The sequence below is a fragment of the Catharus ustulatus genome, chromosome 2 (assembly GCF_009819885.2).
Source record: "Catharus ustulatus isolate bCatUst1 chromosome 2, bCatUst1.pri.v2, whole genome shotgun sequence".
Taxonomy (NCBI): Eukaryota; Metazoa; Chordata; class Aves; order Passeriformes; family Turdidae; genus Catharus; species Catharus ustulatus.
This window is the reverse complement of record NC_046222.1, coordinates 92,580,575-92,597,130: the sequence shown is the minus strand read 5'-3', so window position 1 is coordinate 92,597,130 and position 16,556 is coordinate 92,580,575. Positions and strand designations below refer to the sequence as shown.

The 16,556-nt window shown below is 40.0% G+C and overlaps 1 protein-coding gene across 6 annotated transcripts in view; it reads right to left on the bottom strand.

The window, feature by feature from the left end:
• Positions 1–7,924: 7,924 nt before the first annotated feature.
• UBE3A (ubiquitin protein ligase E3A) overlaps positions 7,925–16,556 on the bottom strand; it is a 54,054-nt gene continuing 45,422 nt past the window's right edge. For all 6 annotated transcript variants that reach the window (XM_033085174.1, XM_033085193.1, XM_033085167.1 and 3 more), the window contains 6 exons: positions 13,428–13,633; positions 11,116–11,280; positions 10,576–10,731; positions 10,401–10,474; positions 9,790–9,933; positions 7,925–9,574 (listed from right to left, as the gene is read on the bottom strand). In XM_033085174.1, the coding sequence (XP_032941065.1) occupies positions 9,454–9,574; positions 9,790–9,933; positions 10,401–10,474; positions 10,576–10,731; positions 11,116–11,280; positions 13,428–13,633 (866 nt within the window). In that variant the 3' untranslated portion in view covers positions 7,925–9,453. The remainder of the gene's footprint in view (positions 9,575–9,789; positions 9,934–10,400; positions 10,475–10,575; positions 10,732–11,115; positions 11,281–13,427; positions 13,634–16,556) is intronic.

The window sequence follows — 16,556 nt, the reverse complement described above, 5'->3', positions numbered from 1 at the left end:
GGTCTCCCACACTGCAGGGCAGCTGGCACACAGCTTTGGTCCTTGGCCCAGTTCTGACACCATCCCTGTTTTTGCAGATACCACTCAGGCACAAGAGCCTGACCATTATCCCACTGCCCAAGGGGTGCCAGGTCCCATGGGGCACAGAGCCTGTCAGGCTCTTCATGCACGGCCACCTGTCTCCTGTCTTCCCCTTCCCAGTTCCAGGCAGGGCAGCACAGCAGGGACAGTGGTTTGTCTAGCAGAAATAAGTGTGTACAGCTTTCTGCTACTCACACATAGGTCACCTACCAAACATTGCCTGGCACAGACTGGGCTGGGCTGGTCTTTCAAGCATGCCACAAGAGAAAGCAAGGCACAGGGTAGTGCTTACAAAGCATTTGAGCATAGGCCCTGAATCTAGAAATAGGTTTAATGGCCACAACACTCACTTCACATGGCCCAAAGCAAGTAGCCATGGGCTGGCACTGCTGCTCCAAAGTGCCTGTGCTGAGGGAGACACCAAGTGGGCAAAGTCTGAGAGGTTTAAACATCTGCTCCACATGCAGAAGGAGAGGAGAGGTGGTGGAGTGGCATACCATGCTCCAGCTGCTGCTCAGAGTGAGCTTTTACAGGGAGAGGGCCTCAAGCTGTGGACCCTATACCCTGATAGCAAACAATTTCAGCCTTGCTCCTCTCTGAAGTGCTCTCAGTGCTCTCCCCGTCCTTTTACCCTCATCCCCTACTATTATTTTACTTTACAGTTTTTACTGTAAGAAAACTGCCCTGGCAAATTCAATGAACTGGACTTAAGAAGCAGCAGTGACATTAAAACAGCTCATGTATTTATACAACTGAGGGTTGGGGTCTTCTTGACAGCACAGGTCTTTCTCCAGAAACAGCCCAGGGAAGGTACAATTGTGCTTTTAAAACTCTTCTCCAAGGCAATGGCTTTAGAGTTTCATTCCTGTCAAATACTTATTAATGTACAATATGAGGGCTCTACTTCACATTAAAAACCAAACTGCTCATCTTCCTTTCCTGCACAAAAGCATGAGTGCTTTCTCTGAGCTGGTCCTTATGTTGCTGGCTTTGGAAGACACACTTGTGTCTGCATCACTGCTGACACCAAGGATGAGGTATTCACCTCAGGCCAGGCAGTCCAGTGAGATGAAACAGGCAGACTAAAGGAGAGCTACTCTTCACCCTCAAGATTTGCAAGATGACAGCATTTGCACTTGGCTTCAAGGTCCCCCAGCTCTTCTATTAATGTTTCCAACCTGGAACAAACAGAAAGAATCAAACCCTTGTCTACATAATTCAGCATTTGCAAAAACCCCTCATGTATCCCTGAGAGCAAAACGAACTATACACTAAAAGGATCTGGCAACTGTACAGGCAGTTAAAGCACAAGATTGCAGTTGTGGCAGCTCTCTTGAGGGAAGCCATCAGTCTGGGACTCCCCTCTCCTCCCCAGCCCCATTCATAGCTGAGAGCATAAGAAGGGTGCCTGGGGCAGGGAAAAACCACACCAACTCTCTAGGGCTGAAGATGGTCAGGCCTTTTGTTTCCGAAATTCAAATTTTGCAATCATTTCCAGCTCACAAGGGCTGAGGCTTGCTGCTGCCCATGGCCCTTGCAGCTTCACTGCAGCAAATAGTTCTGCTGCTCTGTGTTTGCAATCCTCCCCCTCCCATGCCTTAAGAGCAAAGGGAGGAAGAAAAGCTTGCACTCTTTAAGCAGTTATTTAAGGATGAACACAAACATTAGCTTTACTCCAGAAGCAGCAGCAGTTCTCAGATTTCCTTCATCAGAAGCTGGGAGATCATCTGGGCTCCTGTAAGCAGAATACAGGTTGTAGTGCAAATGGCTCAGCTTCCATGCATGGGCTGTCTTCCCAAGAGGCTGAGGACACTAGCCAGCTCTAACAGAGACCTGTCTTGTTTCTACAGGTAAATCAGGGGTAGAGTACTAAAACCAGAAATGCAGAAACATGGAAGGAATTGCCTAATGGATGCTATTCCATTTTTCTTTCCTTAGCATTTGTGATGCCTGGTACCAACCTTTCTGTAAGAGGGCAACTGAAGAACACTAACATGGAAAATCAGGCAAAGCACGGCTGTATTCTAGAGCAATAGGCAGCTTGATGAACAGCTATTAATTTCTTAGCTTTTTGTCTGTTCTAATATGTCATTTCTTTAGCTTTCTCACAAGGAAAAAACCCCACACCATTCTGTTCTTATTGCCTACAATTATATGCCCTCACTGCCCTAGAAAGGGAATCACCCCAAAGCAGTCACACCCAAGCAGCCACTTCAGGTGAGTAGCATGGCAAGAACCCATGGGCACTACTTGCCTTTCCAGAGAAGGGGACAGAAAAGCACCAAATCTTTTTCTTTCATGTAGCCTGCCTGCAGGGCTGATTAATCAAACCAACCATGCTGTAAAGATCTGTTATAGGAAAACCGATTGCCAGTTCCTCATCAAAGCACAAATATTTTACTTGCAGAATAGTCCAGATAATTAATCCAATTTACTGCTATGAGATTCCCACTGTTTTCACATTACTTGTAGATTTAAGCTGTTTAAAGCAAGTCCTCAGGCTGCTTGTTCACTAGTTGGCATAGGAAAGCCTCTCTTATAGCAGCAGATTTGGGTACTATCCGTGAAGGAAATGATCCACAGGTGGGAATTTTCAGTTCTGACTATTGAAAACCCAATGCCTCATCTCCTTGCAATAAAAGCTGCCTCTGACCATACTTGCATCAAGGTTAGGAAAAAAGCTTATGTGTAGCAGCACAAAGCTGCAGAGCTTTTATAGCAAAGCACCTCATGCCTTTCCAAACACGTTGCTTGCCTCCACAGCTCATTTATCCTGTCAGCCACAGCCAGGCTTGTCTGTGTATGGTTCAGCCTGAGCACTGACAGCACAGGGAAGGCTCATGGCTCAAGGCAGATTGACAGAGGAGCTGCCCCAAGCAGAAACACTTTCAGTTCAGGGCTTCAAGGCTGACAGTTTCATTGCCATAACCTGACTGCACCAGCTGTGAGCACTGGCAGCCCAAGAAGGATGAGTGTGGTGACGAAGAAGAGGAGCAAGAAAAGAGCCATGTAGCACCTCTGGGCAGCTGGTGGCAGTTCAAAACCACAGCCACGAGCAGGGGTGACAGATGTGCTGGGCAAGGGAGACACCCCAAGCTGCTCAGCTTCCTGCCACTGGGGAAGGGAAGCTGGTACAGAAGGGATGCAGCCAGAGAAAGCAGACAGGGGAGCCTCTGTAGAGTTTTCTAAACTGATTCACACTGGTGGCCAGAAGAGGCCCAAGCCAGACCAACTGGTGACAGGAATGACTCCAGAAGAGCATGTTCCCCCTCCCAAGCCACTGCCAGTGCTGAGGACAAACCAGTTGTGCAGCAGAGCAGTGCTGCCTACTCCATACAAGGTTCAGTGCTACACAGCTTCACTCTTACTTGAGCAGGGCAAAGGGAAAATTTTGGAGCAAACTCAGGAGGTGCTGAGACTAACTGATGCTGCCATCAGCCACTATGAGACCCCAGAGGCTGCAATCATCCTCGGGATCCAAAATTCCCAGAGGAAAGGTTAAAAACAGCAGCGTATGGCTGCTGGAGGCTCCCATCTTGCAAATGACAGGAAGAAACTGCTAGAAGAGCCTGTTTTTATCACCCACACCCCTGCAGCAGTGAGGCTTGGAAGCAGCAGGCAAATCATTGCCACCAGCTGCCCCCAGTGCCACTGCTAGGCTGCAGCAGGACATGGTGTCCAGAAGTGCTGGCTCCAGGCCAGTCCTTGCTCTGCAGGAGAAGGCAAGAGCACAAAAGAGAAAGAAGGGACTAATCCATTCTCTGAAGGTGGCAACAGAGGGCAGGGGTGGTCCCAGAAAGAGAGCCCCAAACCCAAGAAACCTTTCCCGAGGCTTAAACACCAGGAAATCCTGTCCTCCAAAATCAAAGCTAGCACTGTTTGGATGCTAGAAAAAACTGTTCTGGATGACAAAACTTCTTGTCCAAACTGCTGCAGGTCTGGAGCAGGATTGCTTCCAAAAGGCCTGAGGATATTGACTGGAATAACTCCAGGCACAGGAGCATTGCTCTCACCCAGGCTGGCTGCTAGGGCACAAACCAGAGGCTGGTGGCTCCAGCCCTACATCAAATGAGCCAGACAGGAATTCTGTTGGAAAGGATATCCTCTTGAGGATTTCAGTTTGGGAATGAGACCCTTCCCAGAGAGATTTAAGGTGTTAAAAAACAGTTCAAGAGCAACACTTAACAAATGCTCACAGAGAGGTCTGTGTCATTTTAAAGGAAAGTGCCCGTATTGGCAAAACTAAAATGTAATTTGTTTTATTTCAGGTGGTTTGCTACAAAATTCATAGTATTCTTCATGCACAGATGACAGAAATTAAAAATCAGTGTGCATAGCACAAGGGAGATTTTTCTTTTGAAAAAACTCTTTCATCTAGAAAACATTATTTTGCCAAGTTTCCCATTTTTATTAAAATCAGTTCTCTTAGGAAACAAAACCCCTTCAATTATAACATATTGGCTTACCTGATCTTTACCCCTTGCTGCTCAAACACAAGAGTGCTTGCAAAAGGAAATATTAAATCAAAGGTAGCAACACATGATGTATAGCAGCTCAAAACCTGGAACAGGGAAGTTGAACTAATTTTCATTTCATAGCCAGTTACTCCTGAGCACTGTTACTCCCTCTGCTGTCCTATACAGGTCTGGAAGCAGAAGGATGCAGCAGTTTTAAGTTTTTTTTTTTCTGTACACGACCCCAGTGGCACAGCAGATATCCTTTGGTGATATTAAGGTTTCCTGTCAGCCTAGCATGTAGCAGTTGAGCTACAAATCTCTGCAGTTTTTATCTTCACTTGACATTGGTCAGTCCAAGCTGTGAGCCAAGGTCACAGGAGCAGCAGGATTTCTGCACATGCAGTTGTTTGTAGTTGAGCTGTGCTGCCTGTCCTTCAAAGGGCAGAAGTCTAACTCCAGCAATTGCTGTCTGACTTTCACAATCAGCTCTGGTCTCAATTTTTAAGTCTCAAAACTATGCACAAATCTACCCAGCAAAATAATGTAGGAGTTCCTAATGCAATCTTATTGCTGTAAAATAGAATAATGATTTCTATCCTCCACTTGCATCTCCAATGTCTTTGTCTGTTAGACATTTCCCCACACAGAAATCCCAGCACAGGATCTATATTGAGCAAGACATCCACAAACACAAGCACACTAGGCAAACTTCAGCTATTTATCAGAATCGCTTTCTTGATGTATCCTACAAATACTGCTCAACAGAACAAAACTACACTTGTATATCTGCAATTAAAACCACCTTCCCACACACTTTTTAACTGAGTTAATGAAGAACAACAATAAAAATAAACAGCTGAAGGTATCTTCAGATGGACCACTAGAGAAAAATACAATGACATTTCATTGGTTTTCCAAATTAATTTATCTGAAAAGAAATTACCTGTCTAAAGACTAATGCCAGTATCAACTATTTCCAAAGCAGCGCCCCTTTCATGATTCAGTATAAATCTGAATTTTTAAAAATTAATTTTTTCAAGTCCCCAATGGTCTTATAAATTTTATGACAATTTAATTAAACTTTCAACTATGAACAAGAACTGTAACTTATCACAAACCCTTGTGACTCAGAATAAGCATAATAATAAACTCAGCTCTTGTTAGAAAAGGTTTGATTTTGAATAGTTTAACTTGGAAGAAATTCCAGCTCCATCTTGCATGCTGAAATGATGGAGTTTTTCTGAATAATAAACAAGGCACAGTTCAAGCATTCCACCCAATTCATATTCATCATAAAAACTCTTGAAGCAAGCAGGAAATCTTTAATCCTCTTGTGAGATTAAAAATTTACCTGGAGGTAACTGGCTACAACAGTGCAATGGAAACACCTTAAAGCTGATGATATGGGGGTTGTCCTCTTCTGGAACATGAGTAGCATGGGAACCTGTGTCCAATTCCCTCCTTCACGGAGCAGTAGCCCAGGCAGGCACCTGGGCAGCTCAGACTGCAGCTCCCTGGAGGTTAAGCCCACCAGGTCCATCACACCTGGGTGTCAGATGTGACAGGAAGCTCCTGCTTCAGCAGTGAAGCCACTGTTGGATGGGGGGCATGGACTGACTACCATAACATGGAGCTCCTTGGAGCTCATTTCAGCATCAGCTTTCTTCAGAATGCAGGGTTGGAGGGGGTGCCTTTGACTGCCACCACCATCCTGTCTCAGGCTGCTGCCTGTCAAGTGGAAGACAAGCCCAGTGAGAAGTTCACAAAATACTACTCCTTAGTTAACTGAACTGTGCTCACTCCTGACAGCTGCTCTTGAATCTTTTTAGCGATAAGGAAAAGCTTTGATCTTGTAAAAGGTGAAGTTCTGTTTACGCAGCATTATGTGCTAACATAACTCCAGAGCTAAAGAAAACTATTTCTTCACTCCTAATTATATCTGAAACAGTGCCACATTAAGATGATTCTTTTCAGGGCATTACTTCTCTTGCACTACTATCATTTTTGAAGCATGTGATTGTACAATGCACAGAAGCCTGATGGCCCCTTTTGCACTGAGGTTGGAGACATCCAGGCAGTCTGTTAGGGTGCAGAAGGAGATACTTGAAGAAGTATTTTTCTTTTGTCAAATGAGGTAGCGCTGAGATGTCCAAAATATTTTCTTGTCAACATATTGAAGACACCCTGTGGAGAGAACACCACCACACTGGCATCAGACTACTGCCTTGGAAGAGGAATCTTCTGTCTCACTCAAGAGAGGTATTTTCATCACACATAAGTACATCCAAGTTTTGTAGACCTAAACTTTGCTAGACACTGTGAAAGACACTCCAATTGTGCCTGGAGCCCAGTAAAAATCCCAAACCAAACCCAACTTAAAATGACATTTTCCTCTTCAAACAACAGAACACTGACTTGAAATTTCTGTAGAACAGGAATGCAGCCTGTGGCTATAAGACTTCAAAACTTATTTATTTTAAACCGTATCAACTGGTGCTGCTGAACAACTACTGTGCATACACCAGCATTAAGAAGATAAGGTTTCAATACAGTGGTATTTGAGGGGAGGCAGTATATATTAACATGAGAAATGTAAATATTAAAGACTTATATCTTACCTGAAAATGACTCCTTGAAAAACAACTTATGCTTTTGAAGGTCAATGCAATTATGTATTATTTTAGTCTTAATGCTAAAGGAAAACAGAAGGACCATATTTACAACATCAACAGTTAAGAGAACTTTGTATTGCTATCCAGTTATGCCTCCTGCACACCTTTTAGACCTATACAAAAAACCCAACATGAATGACATACACCTGTCAGCTGGGTGAACCACAAACCACAGCTAAATCAGTAGAAGACTTACAGGGATAGAGCTTAACAGCACTAGACTGTGAACACAGTACATACCACACAGCAGTATCATGATGTGTTCACGCTTGTAGTGAAGCACCTCAAGGCACTCAGCAAATGTTCTCACCGCTTACAGTAAGAGTTGCTCCGAATTTGAAGGGCTCAGCAGGCACTGTTGTCGACCACTCTACACTGAGAGGTAGGGTATCTTCTGTTTTCCTCCTCTGGGACATACAAGGTGGGCATACAAGAAAGCAAGCCCTAAGGGAAACCTCTGAGATCAAAGGCCAGAAAACAGACAGCGCCTCTCCCTCCCCAGGAAGTTTCAGTCCTGTGTGTCCAGGCCACCTGGCACTGGCTTAAATTTGAGAGGGGAACACCGCCGGATCCCATATCACTACAGTTCACGGGTGGAGAGCTTTCCATACCTGTAACCCTCAAATTATGCAGTACTACAACAATTTCTAATCAAACAATTTAATATCTAATTTATCAAAGTAAGAAAGTAACTTATTTTCTTTTTCACTGAACCATGGTGAAAAAAGGTCATTGTTTTATTCAGCATCATAGTTACATAACAGTTGTCTGTTTCTATTACTAGAAAGAATTTATTAAAATAGTCCTGAAAGACATCTTTTCTTTTTCCAATGATTTCAAAACTAAGCCTTTTAATGCCAATTCCACACAGTCATGGGTTTGATCGGTAGTAGCCAGTTATAGCAATTGTCAAGGCACAAGCTCAGCTCTGCACACACGCTGCAGCTTGTATTGGAAAAGAGATATGCCAGTTACATCTGCACTTACAAATGCATAATCCCTTCATCGTATATTGCAACAGGAGAAATTAACATTAAACACAGACTAAGAAAGGTAAAGGATTTATTTCTGATATGATTTGTAGAGTTAAATTAAAAACCTACTGAATACTTTATGTAGTAGATGAACATAACCTTAGTACTTACTTTCTAACAGTTTATTTAATGGTTGGAAGTGTACAACATGAAGTAGGCCTCACGTTTAATATTGTTCAATTTTGCTTATTGTTAGATGAGATTAAAATACAGTAGCCATCCCTTTAGACTATGGTGCAACACTGATCATGTGCCTTGATAGGTAGGAAAAATGATTCATTAAATAAATGATGATGACATAACATGTAGGGAAGACTTTGGATTGTCTATTTTAAATGTCAACATAATAGGCAATTAAGAATAGAACTTCATTTTAAGTGCACTTCCACATGCTTTGTTAATAATATAGCAAAAACTTCCTATATTTTTTCCAGACACTTCACTCCCTACTCTAAAGCTGTTCAGTTGAAAATGCACTTTCCCCAGTAAACTTCTTTTTTAAAAAAAGTAACTAAAATTTCTACCCTTTCATATGCTAAGAAATGTTTCCTAATTAAAAACACAGTTTATTACAAGACATGTGAAGACAACATATAGTGAAATGAATTTTAATTGTTGTGCTGTGACTAAAGTAAAGTTCTCAAGGCTGCAATTTAACATTCCAAGTTCTCCCTTCCATCTTTATTGATTCTTAAGATTTTGCACAGAAACTCTTTGGGGGCTAGAACAGCAGTAATTGCATCACACTGTTTTTCAAGACTTCAAGTTTCAAAAGCAAACTCTTCAAAAAGTACAGTTCTTGATTTGATTAGATACAGGGACAAAAATATAGCACATACTTGAAGGTTACATGGTCTACAAATGATGGCAATATTTTCCTTGGGAGAGTACAGTTTGTTTTCTTGTAAATACTCAAAAAGGCTCAACTTCAAGCAGTAATAAACACAAGCAAAAGTGATTTAACCCTTAAAATAAATATTCAGGAAAACCTCTCTGTACATACAAGTGAAAGAATATGTAACACTTTCACGCTAAAAGAAAAAATAAAGATTTTGTTCATATAAGCAGCTGAAATCTGCTGTTCCAGCCCAATGTCCCCAGTAAAGAAGGGAGGCACAAACACAGGTGACTACTGTAGCTCACTATCTTATGGCCTTTTTGGACAGGGACATCATCACCATAATTTCTTAATCCCTTTTGTTATACTTATTACAGCATGCCAAATCCTTTGGCATATGTGATGGCCTTCAATAATCTTTCTTTAAGCTTTTCTTTGCTTGAGTACTCCGGAAGCAAAAGTACATTAAAGCATGTGTGAGATGTAGGTAACCTGTGGGACAAAAAATACAAGAATCAGATCTTGGAACATGCAAAAGAAATACGTCTCTATTTTACAAGTAAAAAATAATGAATTTGAAGAAAATAAACTTTTCTTATAGATTAAACTTTCAGATTTAACTAGGTTAATAATTTAAAAGCACAGAATTCACTTCCATTTATGAAAGAAACAAGAAAAACGCAGTGTTTTTGGGGTTTTTCTTTTACCTCTCTGTATCTGGGCCATTTTTGGCTATGATCATCTTTAACTTTCCAAGTCCTCCCACAGGGGCTCTGTCTGTGCCAGTTGTAAACTGTAAGAATAGTCGTTTCTGTTCATCTGTAAATGAATGGACTATTTCCCAGAATTCCCTATCAAAGAAGAAATCAAAAATATAAACTGTAAACTTTCTTTGGTATAAATAAAAATTTCAAAAGTAGTTGAGCTTTGAAGGTGTAATGGTTCTAATCAGTCTTAACATCAAGTTTGCAAGCTGCATTCATAAAGCAAAACTCTCATAATGCATTTACCAATAAATGAGATTCAGAAATAGAAATCAGAAATAATACTAAACACTGCAGTTTAACTGTCTTTAAACATTATTTTGGCTGTGTTCTGCAGTTATTTTATTATTCCTGTTTCCTAAGGAATGATACTGATTCAACAATGCTTATATCATCTCTTCTTCTCTAATGACAGTACCTGAGAAAAGTAAAATTACACATAAGATTTGCATCTCCAGTACTACAAAAATACCAAATCTTACAATATTAAATTCATTACGAAGAAACAAGCAGATGAAGTGCTTTTTATCTTTACAAAATTAGAAAAAAATTACCTAATAATAAGAGAGTCTCTTGTATAGCCACCATCATATTCTGTAGTTTCTTCTAGTGCTTGAAAATCTAAATTCTGAAAGAAGATGATTTTTTAAAGATGACCATTAATTATATACCCAGGATCAAAAAAAACCAAAAAAGCTCCACTCTCTAGTGTATATTCAAAATTCTTACCCTACTTCCACAAATAAGTAATTCAATTTCCTCTGGTCTAAATAAATATTTCAAAGGAGATTCATTGGTCACCATGTGGAATCCTCTCCGAAAGGCCTTGAACTGCTTTTCTACTGATTTGTTGAGTATATAGTCAGCATATAGATTGACAAATTCCTGCAAGGAAATAAACCCCAAAAAACCTTAGTGCTTCAACACATGCCACTTGAAGTACTTCCCAAAAATACAAGACCCCAAAATAAATATAATTCTGTAATTCTATGCAAATTATCTGAGCTCAGCTTTTAGTCAGCAACTCAAAAGAACAAGTCTCAAATACTGCTCAAACATGTCAAACATCCCACTCAGAAGCTATGTGTCCATGTATCAAAGCTTTCTTTAAGAGAAGCCTTTTCTGTTCATAACCACACTGTGCTATGACAATTTTAAAAGAGCCTTTTAAATTAAAAAAATATGACACCAAACCTTTGTAGGGTTCTACATAATTCTACATACAGTATATCAAAGAACTACAGATTCTGTTTAAAAAGCTGAGTGTACCTTTCTGTTTTCGTTTGTAATAGGAATTTTATCACCGTTTTCCTTTAGATCGTGCATCATTGGATTGCCAAAGAGATCCGTGTGAGATATTTGAAACGTTATCATCATATCATCTTCCACACTTCCTTCATACTCTAGTAAGTCTCTCAAACTCTGATACAGAACCTAACAGAACAAGAAATACATCTGTCAGAAATAAGTTTTGATGGACTCCACTGAGTAATACAGGACATGAAAGCACCTGCCTCAAAAGGGGCTGTTATATTCTATGACACAAGTCACCTAAAAATCTGCCATAGCAGTCCAAACAATAATTTATTAAGCTCAGTATCTGGAAAGGGAAACAACAGAAGATATTAAGATAAAAAAGAAACATGGCAATCATTGATAACTCCTTTATAATAGTGTTTTAGTACCCACCAATCTTCCAAAATGCAGTGGTCAAACCTGCAGTTTAAGAGCCTTTAATGACGTCTTCTTAAGTCTTTTGAATCTGTCTTTAGGCACCCCGAATATGTTACACTAGTAAGGGGAACATTTATGAGTCAAAAATCAAAGAAAACCCTGTATTTTATATCAGCTAAAACTCAGAGAGTAGGCTTTTATCTTCTTATTTAAAACCGAAACCAATTAGGAAGTAATCCTGAAGCAATACAGATGGGGTAGTCTTTAGCATAAGAAGACATTTATGAACCAAAAATAAAAAAATCACAAATTTGGTCAGAATTTACCAAGTGGAATCTGAAATAACCTGTAAGAGTTTGCTCTAGTCAAAGGAGCAACCAGCTTTCCTCCCTGCTATGCCTTAGGAAAAGCCCAAGACTCTCTTGGAAAAATGCCCAAGACTCTCTTGCAGCAAAGGAACAATTATTTGGTTGCAATCGAGGTGTAGGGGCTAAAGAATACAAAGTGAAGGTGAAAGTGACAACTGTGTGCAACTGTATTTTTGTAGTGAACTAGAAAAAATAAATTTCCCCCCAATGTTTTAATTGAAACATGAAAGTTACCATGTAAGCCTCAACCTCTCACTATCTGTGTGTTTTTGGTTCTTCCACAGGACATTTAAAAAGGACCTTGCACTGAAAATCACTGGACTTGGAACCACTGGTGGTAAGGGCTGGTGAATATCCTCTTCTTCATGCTCTGAAGTACTAGAAAAAGCATTTGGAGGCTTGACTACTGTGAATTTCATTTTGGGTTTGAAAAGCTCTGAAATGTTTAAGTCATATGAGATCACAAAGAGTTAAAAAAGGATTATTTTAAAAGAAATCAGTGTAGGTGTTAAAAGAGAAATGTAAGAGAAGGGGAGAAAAAATAGGAAATTCCCTGACTGCCCTGTTCCACAGAAATACATTCACCTGTTTTTTGGTCACAAAAAGTTTTGAGTATGTAATAAAAGTTAGAGGAAACTCAGGGCACTATTTCTCAACATCATTATAGAGAGAAATTGGTTGAATCTGGCATGCTGTTGTATGTAGCCATCCAAAGCACACCAGATAATGTATTTTTGATTACACACGCCCCATTTTCAAAAATGAAAGCCAAGTTCTTTTTAGACAGTATCATTTGACTAATCTGTTTTGAAAATATGAAGATTTTGTATAACTGCTTATAATAGGAAAGTGTCCCATTGTTTGAAACAAAATGAAGCTTGCTAACAACTCCTACCAGTAACATGAGGGGAAGCCACTGGTGATCTCTGACTGCAGGTGGACCAGGGCCAAGACATCCTGCACACACACTTGTGTGCTCTAATAAAGCATCTTTACAGCTCAGTGTTTGTGTACAGCCACTGGCTAGGAATGGGTGTGGGAAGATGGACACTCATCACTGCTCTGATAGGGATACTCATTAACTGTAGGGATATTCATAAACATCTGCCTCTTGCTTTGGACAAGAGCCAGTAAGAACATCACACCTTTGCATGTTTACTCTTACCTACAGTTTTTTTGGGTAGAAGTTTCTACTTTTCTTCTACATATAGCTATAAACAGCTCAATTTTAGAAATCTCTTTGGGAAGAAACATGCTTGTTTATGTTTATTAATTCTTAGTAACATTTAGGAGTTTATGTAGTAAAAAAAATAAAGCTTTATTGTTACTGAGCCCTATTCATTGACCTTACAATTTTGCCTCCTCCAAACCAAATGCAGCAAGAAGATTTATTGCTTATGAATCTGTTTTAACCAATTCAGACTCTTAATGTAAGTCACTGGTTATTTCACTTTCACTTTTGACACTGATCTTGTGTTTAACTATTAAATTATTGCATGAAAAATGCACTATTAAACTCAAAGAACATAATGAACTCACAGGATGAGAGTCTGCCAGATCACGGAAAGTTCCTTTTTTGCCCATTAGCTTCCTGTAGACAACCATGGGGAAATGTACATCCAGTATACAGTTGTTGTAAATAGCCAGTCCCAGTACTATGCCAATCAGGGTAAACTGACCCTCAGTTTCAAAAGAGGACGGATTAAACCAAAACAGTTTTGTAGACTCATCATATGTGAACATCCCTGTTAATAATAAAAAAAAAAAGTTGAACAATTATGGTTGTAATTCAATAAAAATGGCACATAAAACATACATAAACCCATTTGCACTAGTCTAAGACATGTTTAACATTATACTGAATTGAGTAGCAAAGAGAAACTACTTACCTTAGGGTGACTGGAGCTGCTCAAAACACTGTTACTCACAGCACCACTAAAAGTGTGCAAAAGAACTGTGATACAACATCCTGCAACACTCACTGAAGCTGCATGTACACAAGCTTTCACCCCTCCACTACTGAGGAACCAGCAGCACACTGACAACAGTGACTGTTACTTTGATAATACAGTAGTACTGTACAAAGTACAAAGAAAATAAACAGTCAAAAACATGCAGATGAAACAATCCTGACAGATTTGTTTGCTTTTCTCAAGGAACATTGTTACTGCAGCTATTACATATATCTGAACATGGCCTCACAGAAGGGGTTGCAATTTTAACAGCTTGTCACTGTCTAAAGGGAGTGGTTTTCTTCTCTCATTCAGTTCACTATTTCAGGTGACCAATTTCCTGCCCAGCTCATGAGCTGAGCACTGAGGACTTCAACAAACAGCTGAACTGGTGCATGCCAGAAGCTGTAGGGAGAAAATGTGAAGACAAGAGACAGGCAGAGGTCCTTACCTTTTTGGCTGTAGCGAGACACAAGATAGCTCTTGTTTATGAAACTGGAGTGTACAGGCTATAAATGATTTAAGTGAAATCCACAATAAAATCCATTGCTTACCTGATTAGATACTGAAGCAAGATAAATGCAAACCCCATAGACTGAAGGTGAGAGAGAGACCACCCTGGACAGGTACAGTCCAAGTCATCTGTTGCTTGTACAGCTGTCATGATTTTCTGACAGAGCCTAAGAAAAACTGCCCCAGGCTCCTTATTCTCAACACACCATAATTCAGACCCACATGGTGAAGAATATCAACTACACTTGCTACAAGGATTTATCTACTCAGTTTGTTCATATACCTATGAGATGTACAAACTGATTACAAAGCCACATGAACAGAAAATTACTCTAAAGACTGAAAATATCATCTTCATTCGAGAGACAAAGACTCCTCATTCCACATAAGGCAATAAACTGCAAGCTCATTCAAAGACTCTGGCTATTCCCCAGAATGGATTATGTATCTCAGTAAGTGACTAGGGCTGGATCAGCAGTGAGGGGAGCACACAAATAAAGAGACTGACCCATCAGATAAGGCAACTGGAAATCAGAAATAGATGAGCAACTCAGAAATATATAGGTCAAACGTCATATGGAATCCTGTATGGCATTTTCTGAACTGACTGAAGTAACTTCAGGATTACTAGTATAAAGCAAGGACTTGAACTTTTTGGAGTATGATGGAAAAGTTAAACTGTCAAAACAAACAACTCCAGCAAATGTTTAATAATGAAAGAGAAACAGTTTACCCAGATCCACATCTGGAAACACTTTAACATGAAATATATTATTTTACCCCCCTACCAAAAATTAAGACTACAGTATAAAAGCATAATGAGACACCGGAAGAAACTGGAATCTGCAAGAAGGGGAAAACAATTGCCCTTGAAGTTATATGAAATTATCACTTTTTCCCCTTTACCATGGAATACTTTTACCAGCATTTTTTTCTGAGTTTCTGATTGCCTCCTTTGAGTAAAACTTCAAGGTAGTTCAATATGGAAATACTCAAAAAGTCAAAGAAGCTATAATAACAATAGATATCTCTTCAAATATACCTATTAGAGGACAGACAGTTTAAATTCCACTTAAAGGATCTCCCTTGTTTTCTCAGGTAAAGAAAACATTTATAAATCAACAAAAATCACACTTGATATATCTGGTGCATGCATGAATTGCTATACTGCAATGCATATATAGACATATACATATACATATATACACACACTGAATGCAAGCTACATTTTTTGCTTTTACACATTTATGTCAAAAGCCAATAAAAAGCTTTTTTCCCCCAGAGTTGTGTACATACTTTTAAACATTTTTAATAGAAAAGTAACACTTAGAACATGCATCCACACCTAATCTATTACCTATCTTTAAATGCAGGGAGTACATATACAGTGCTTGGATCTTAGGTAAGCACACTTTAGCATTACTAAATAGAGTATTTCAATACACCCCCACAACTTCTGTTTAGATAAACTCAAGTTGAAAATGTGCAGTAATTTCATGATTATAAGATGCACCTGATTATAAGCCCCATGTCCGGATGTCAGCAACTGTCTTGGGTTACAATACAGAGTGTGATAAAAGGTATCTATTCTATCACCATCTGTTGAGAGTGGGGACAGTGATCCTTATCTCCGTGGGAGATATTCTGCTAATGGACCATCAACTGAAACCAGGCAGGGCATTGTTCTTTATCTTTTCACAACCCATCCTTCCTCCAGCAAGTCATTTTCTGCTAATGGCCATTGAGTCCCACTGTGGGACTGATGAAATTACTGCATCCCATTGGAAGTTGCTCCAGCCAGGGGAAAGAGTCCAGCATTTCTTACCAAGATAAAAACAGAGGTTTTGGGATACAAGGGAGCCACTTTCTCCACTGGACTCCAGAGGAAAACCGGATTTCTCCACATCCCCACTGGACCTTTGGAGGGAAACTGCACCTTCTGCAGGAGCACTGCTTCAACTGAATCACATCTGTCACTGCAGGAGGACTGCAGCCACCATTTAATGGGACTGCTACCAACACCCTGCCTGACAGGGTGTCAGGTTGTACTCTGACTTTGTCAGGGTTTGGAGTTTGTTTCTTTGTAGTACTGTATTTCTATTTTAATTTCCCTAGAAAAGAACTGTTATTCCTAATTCCCATATTTTTGCCTGAGAGTCGCTTGATTTCAAAATTATAATAATTTGGAGGGAGGGGGGTTTAC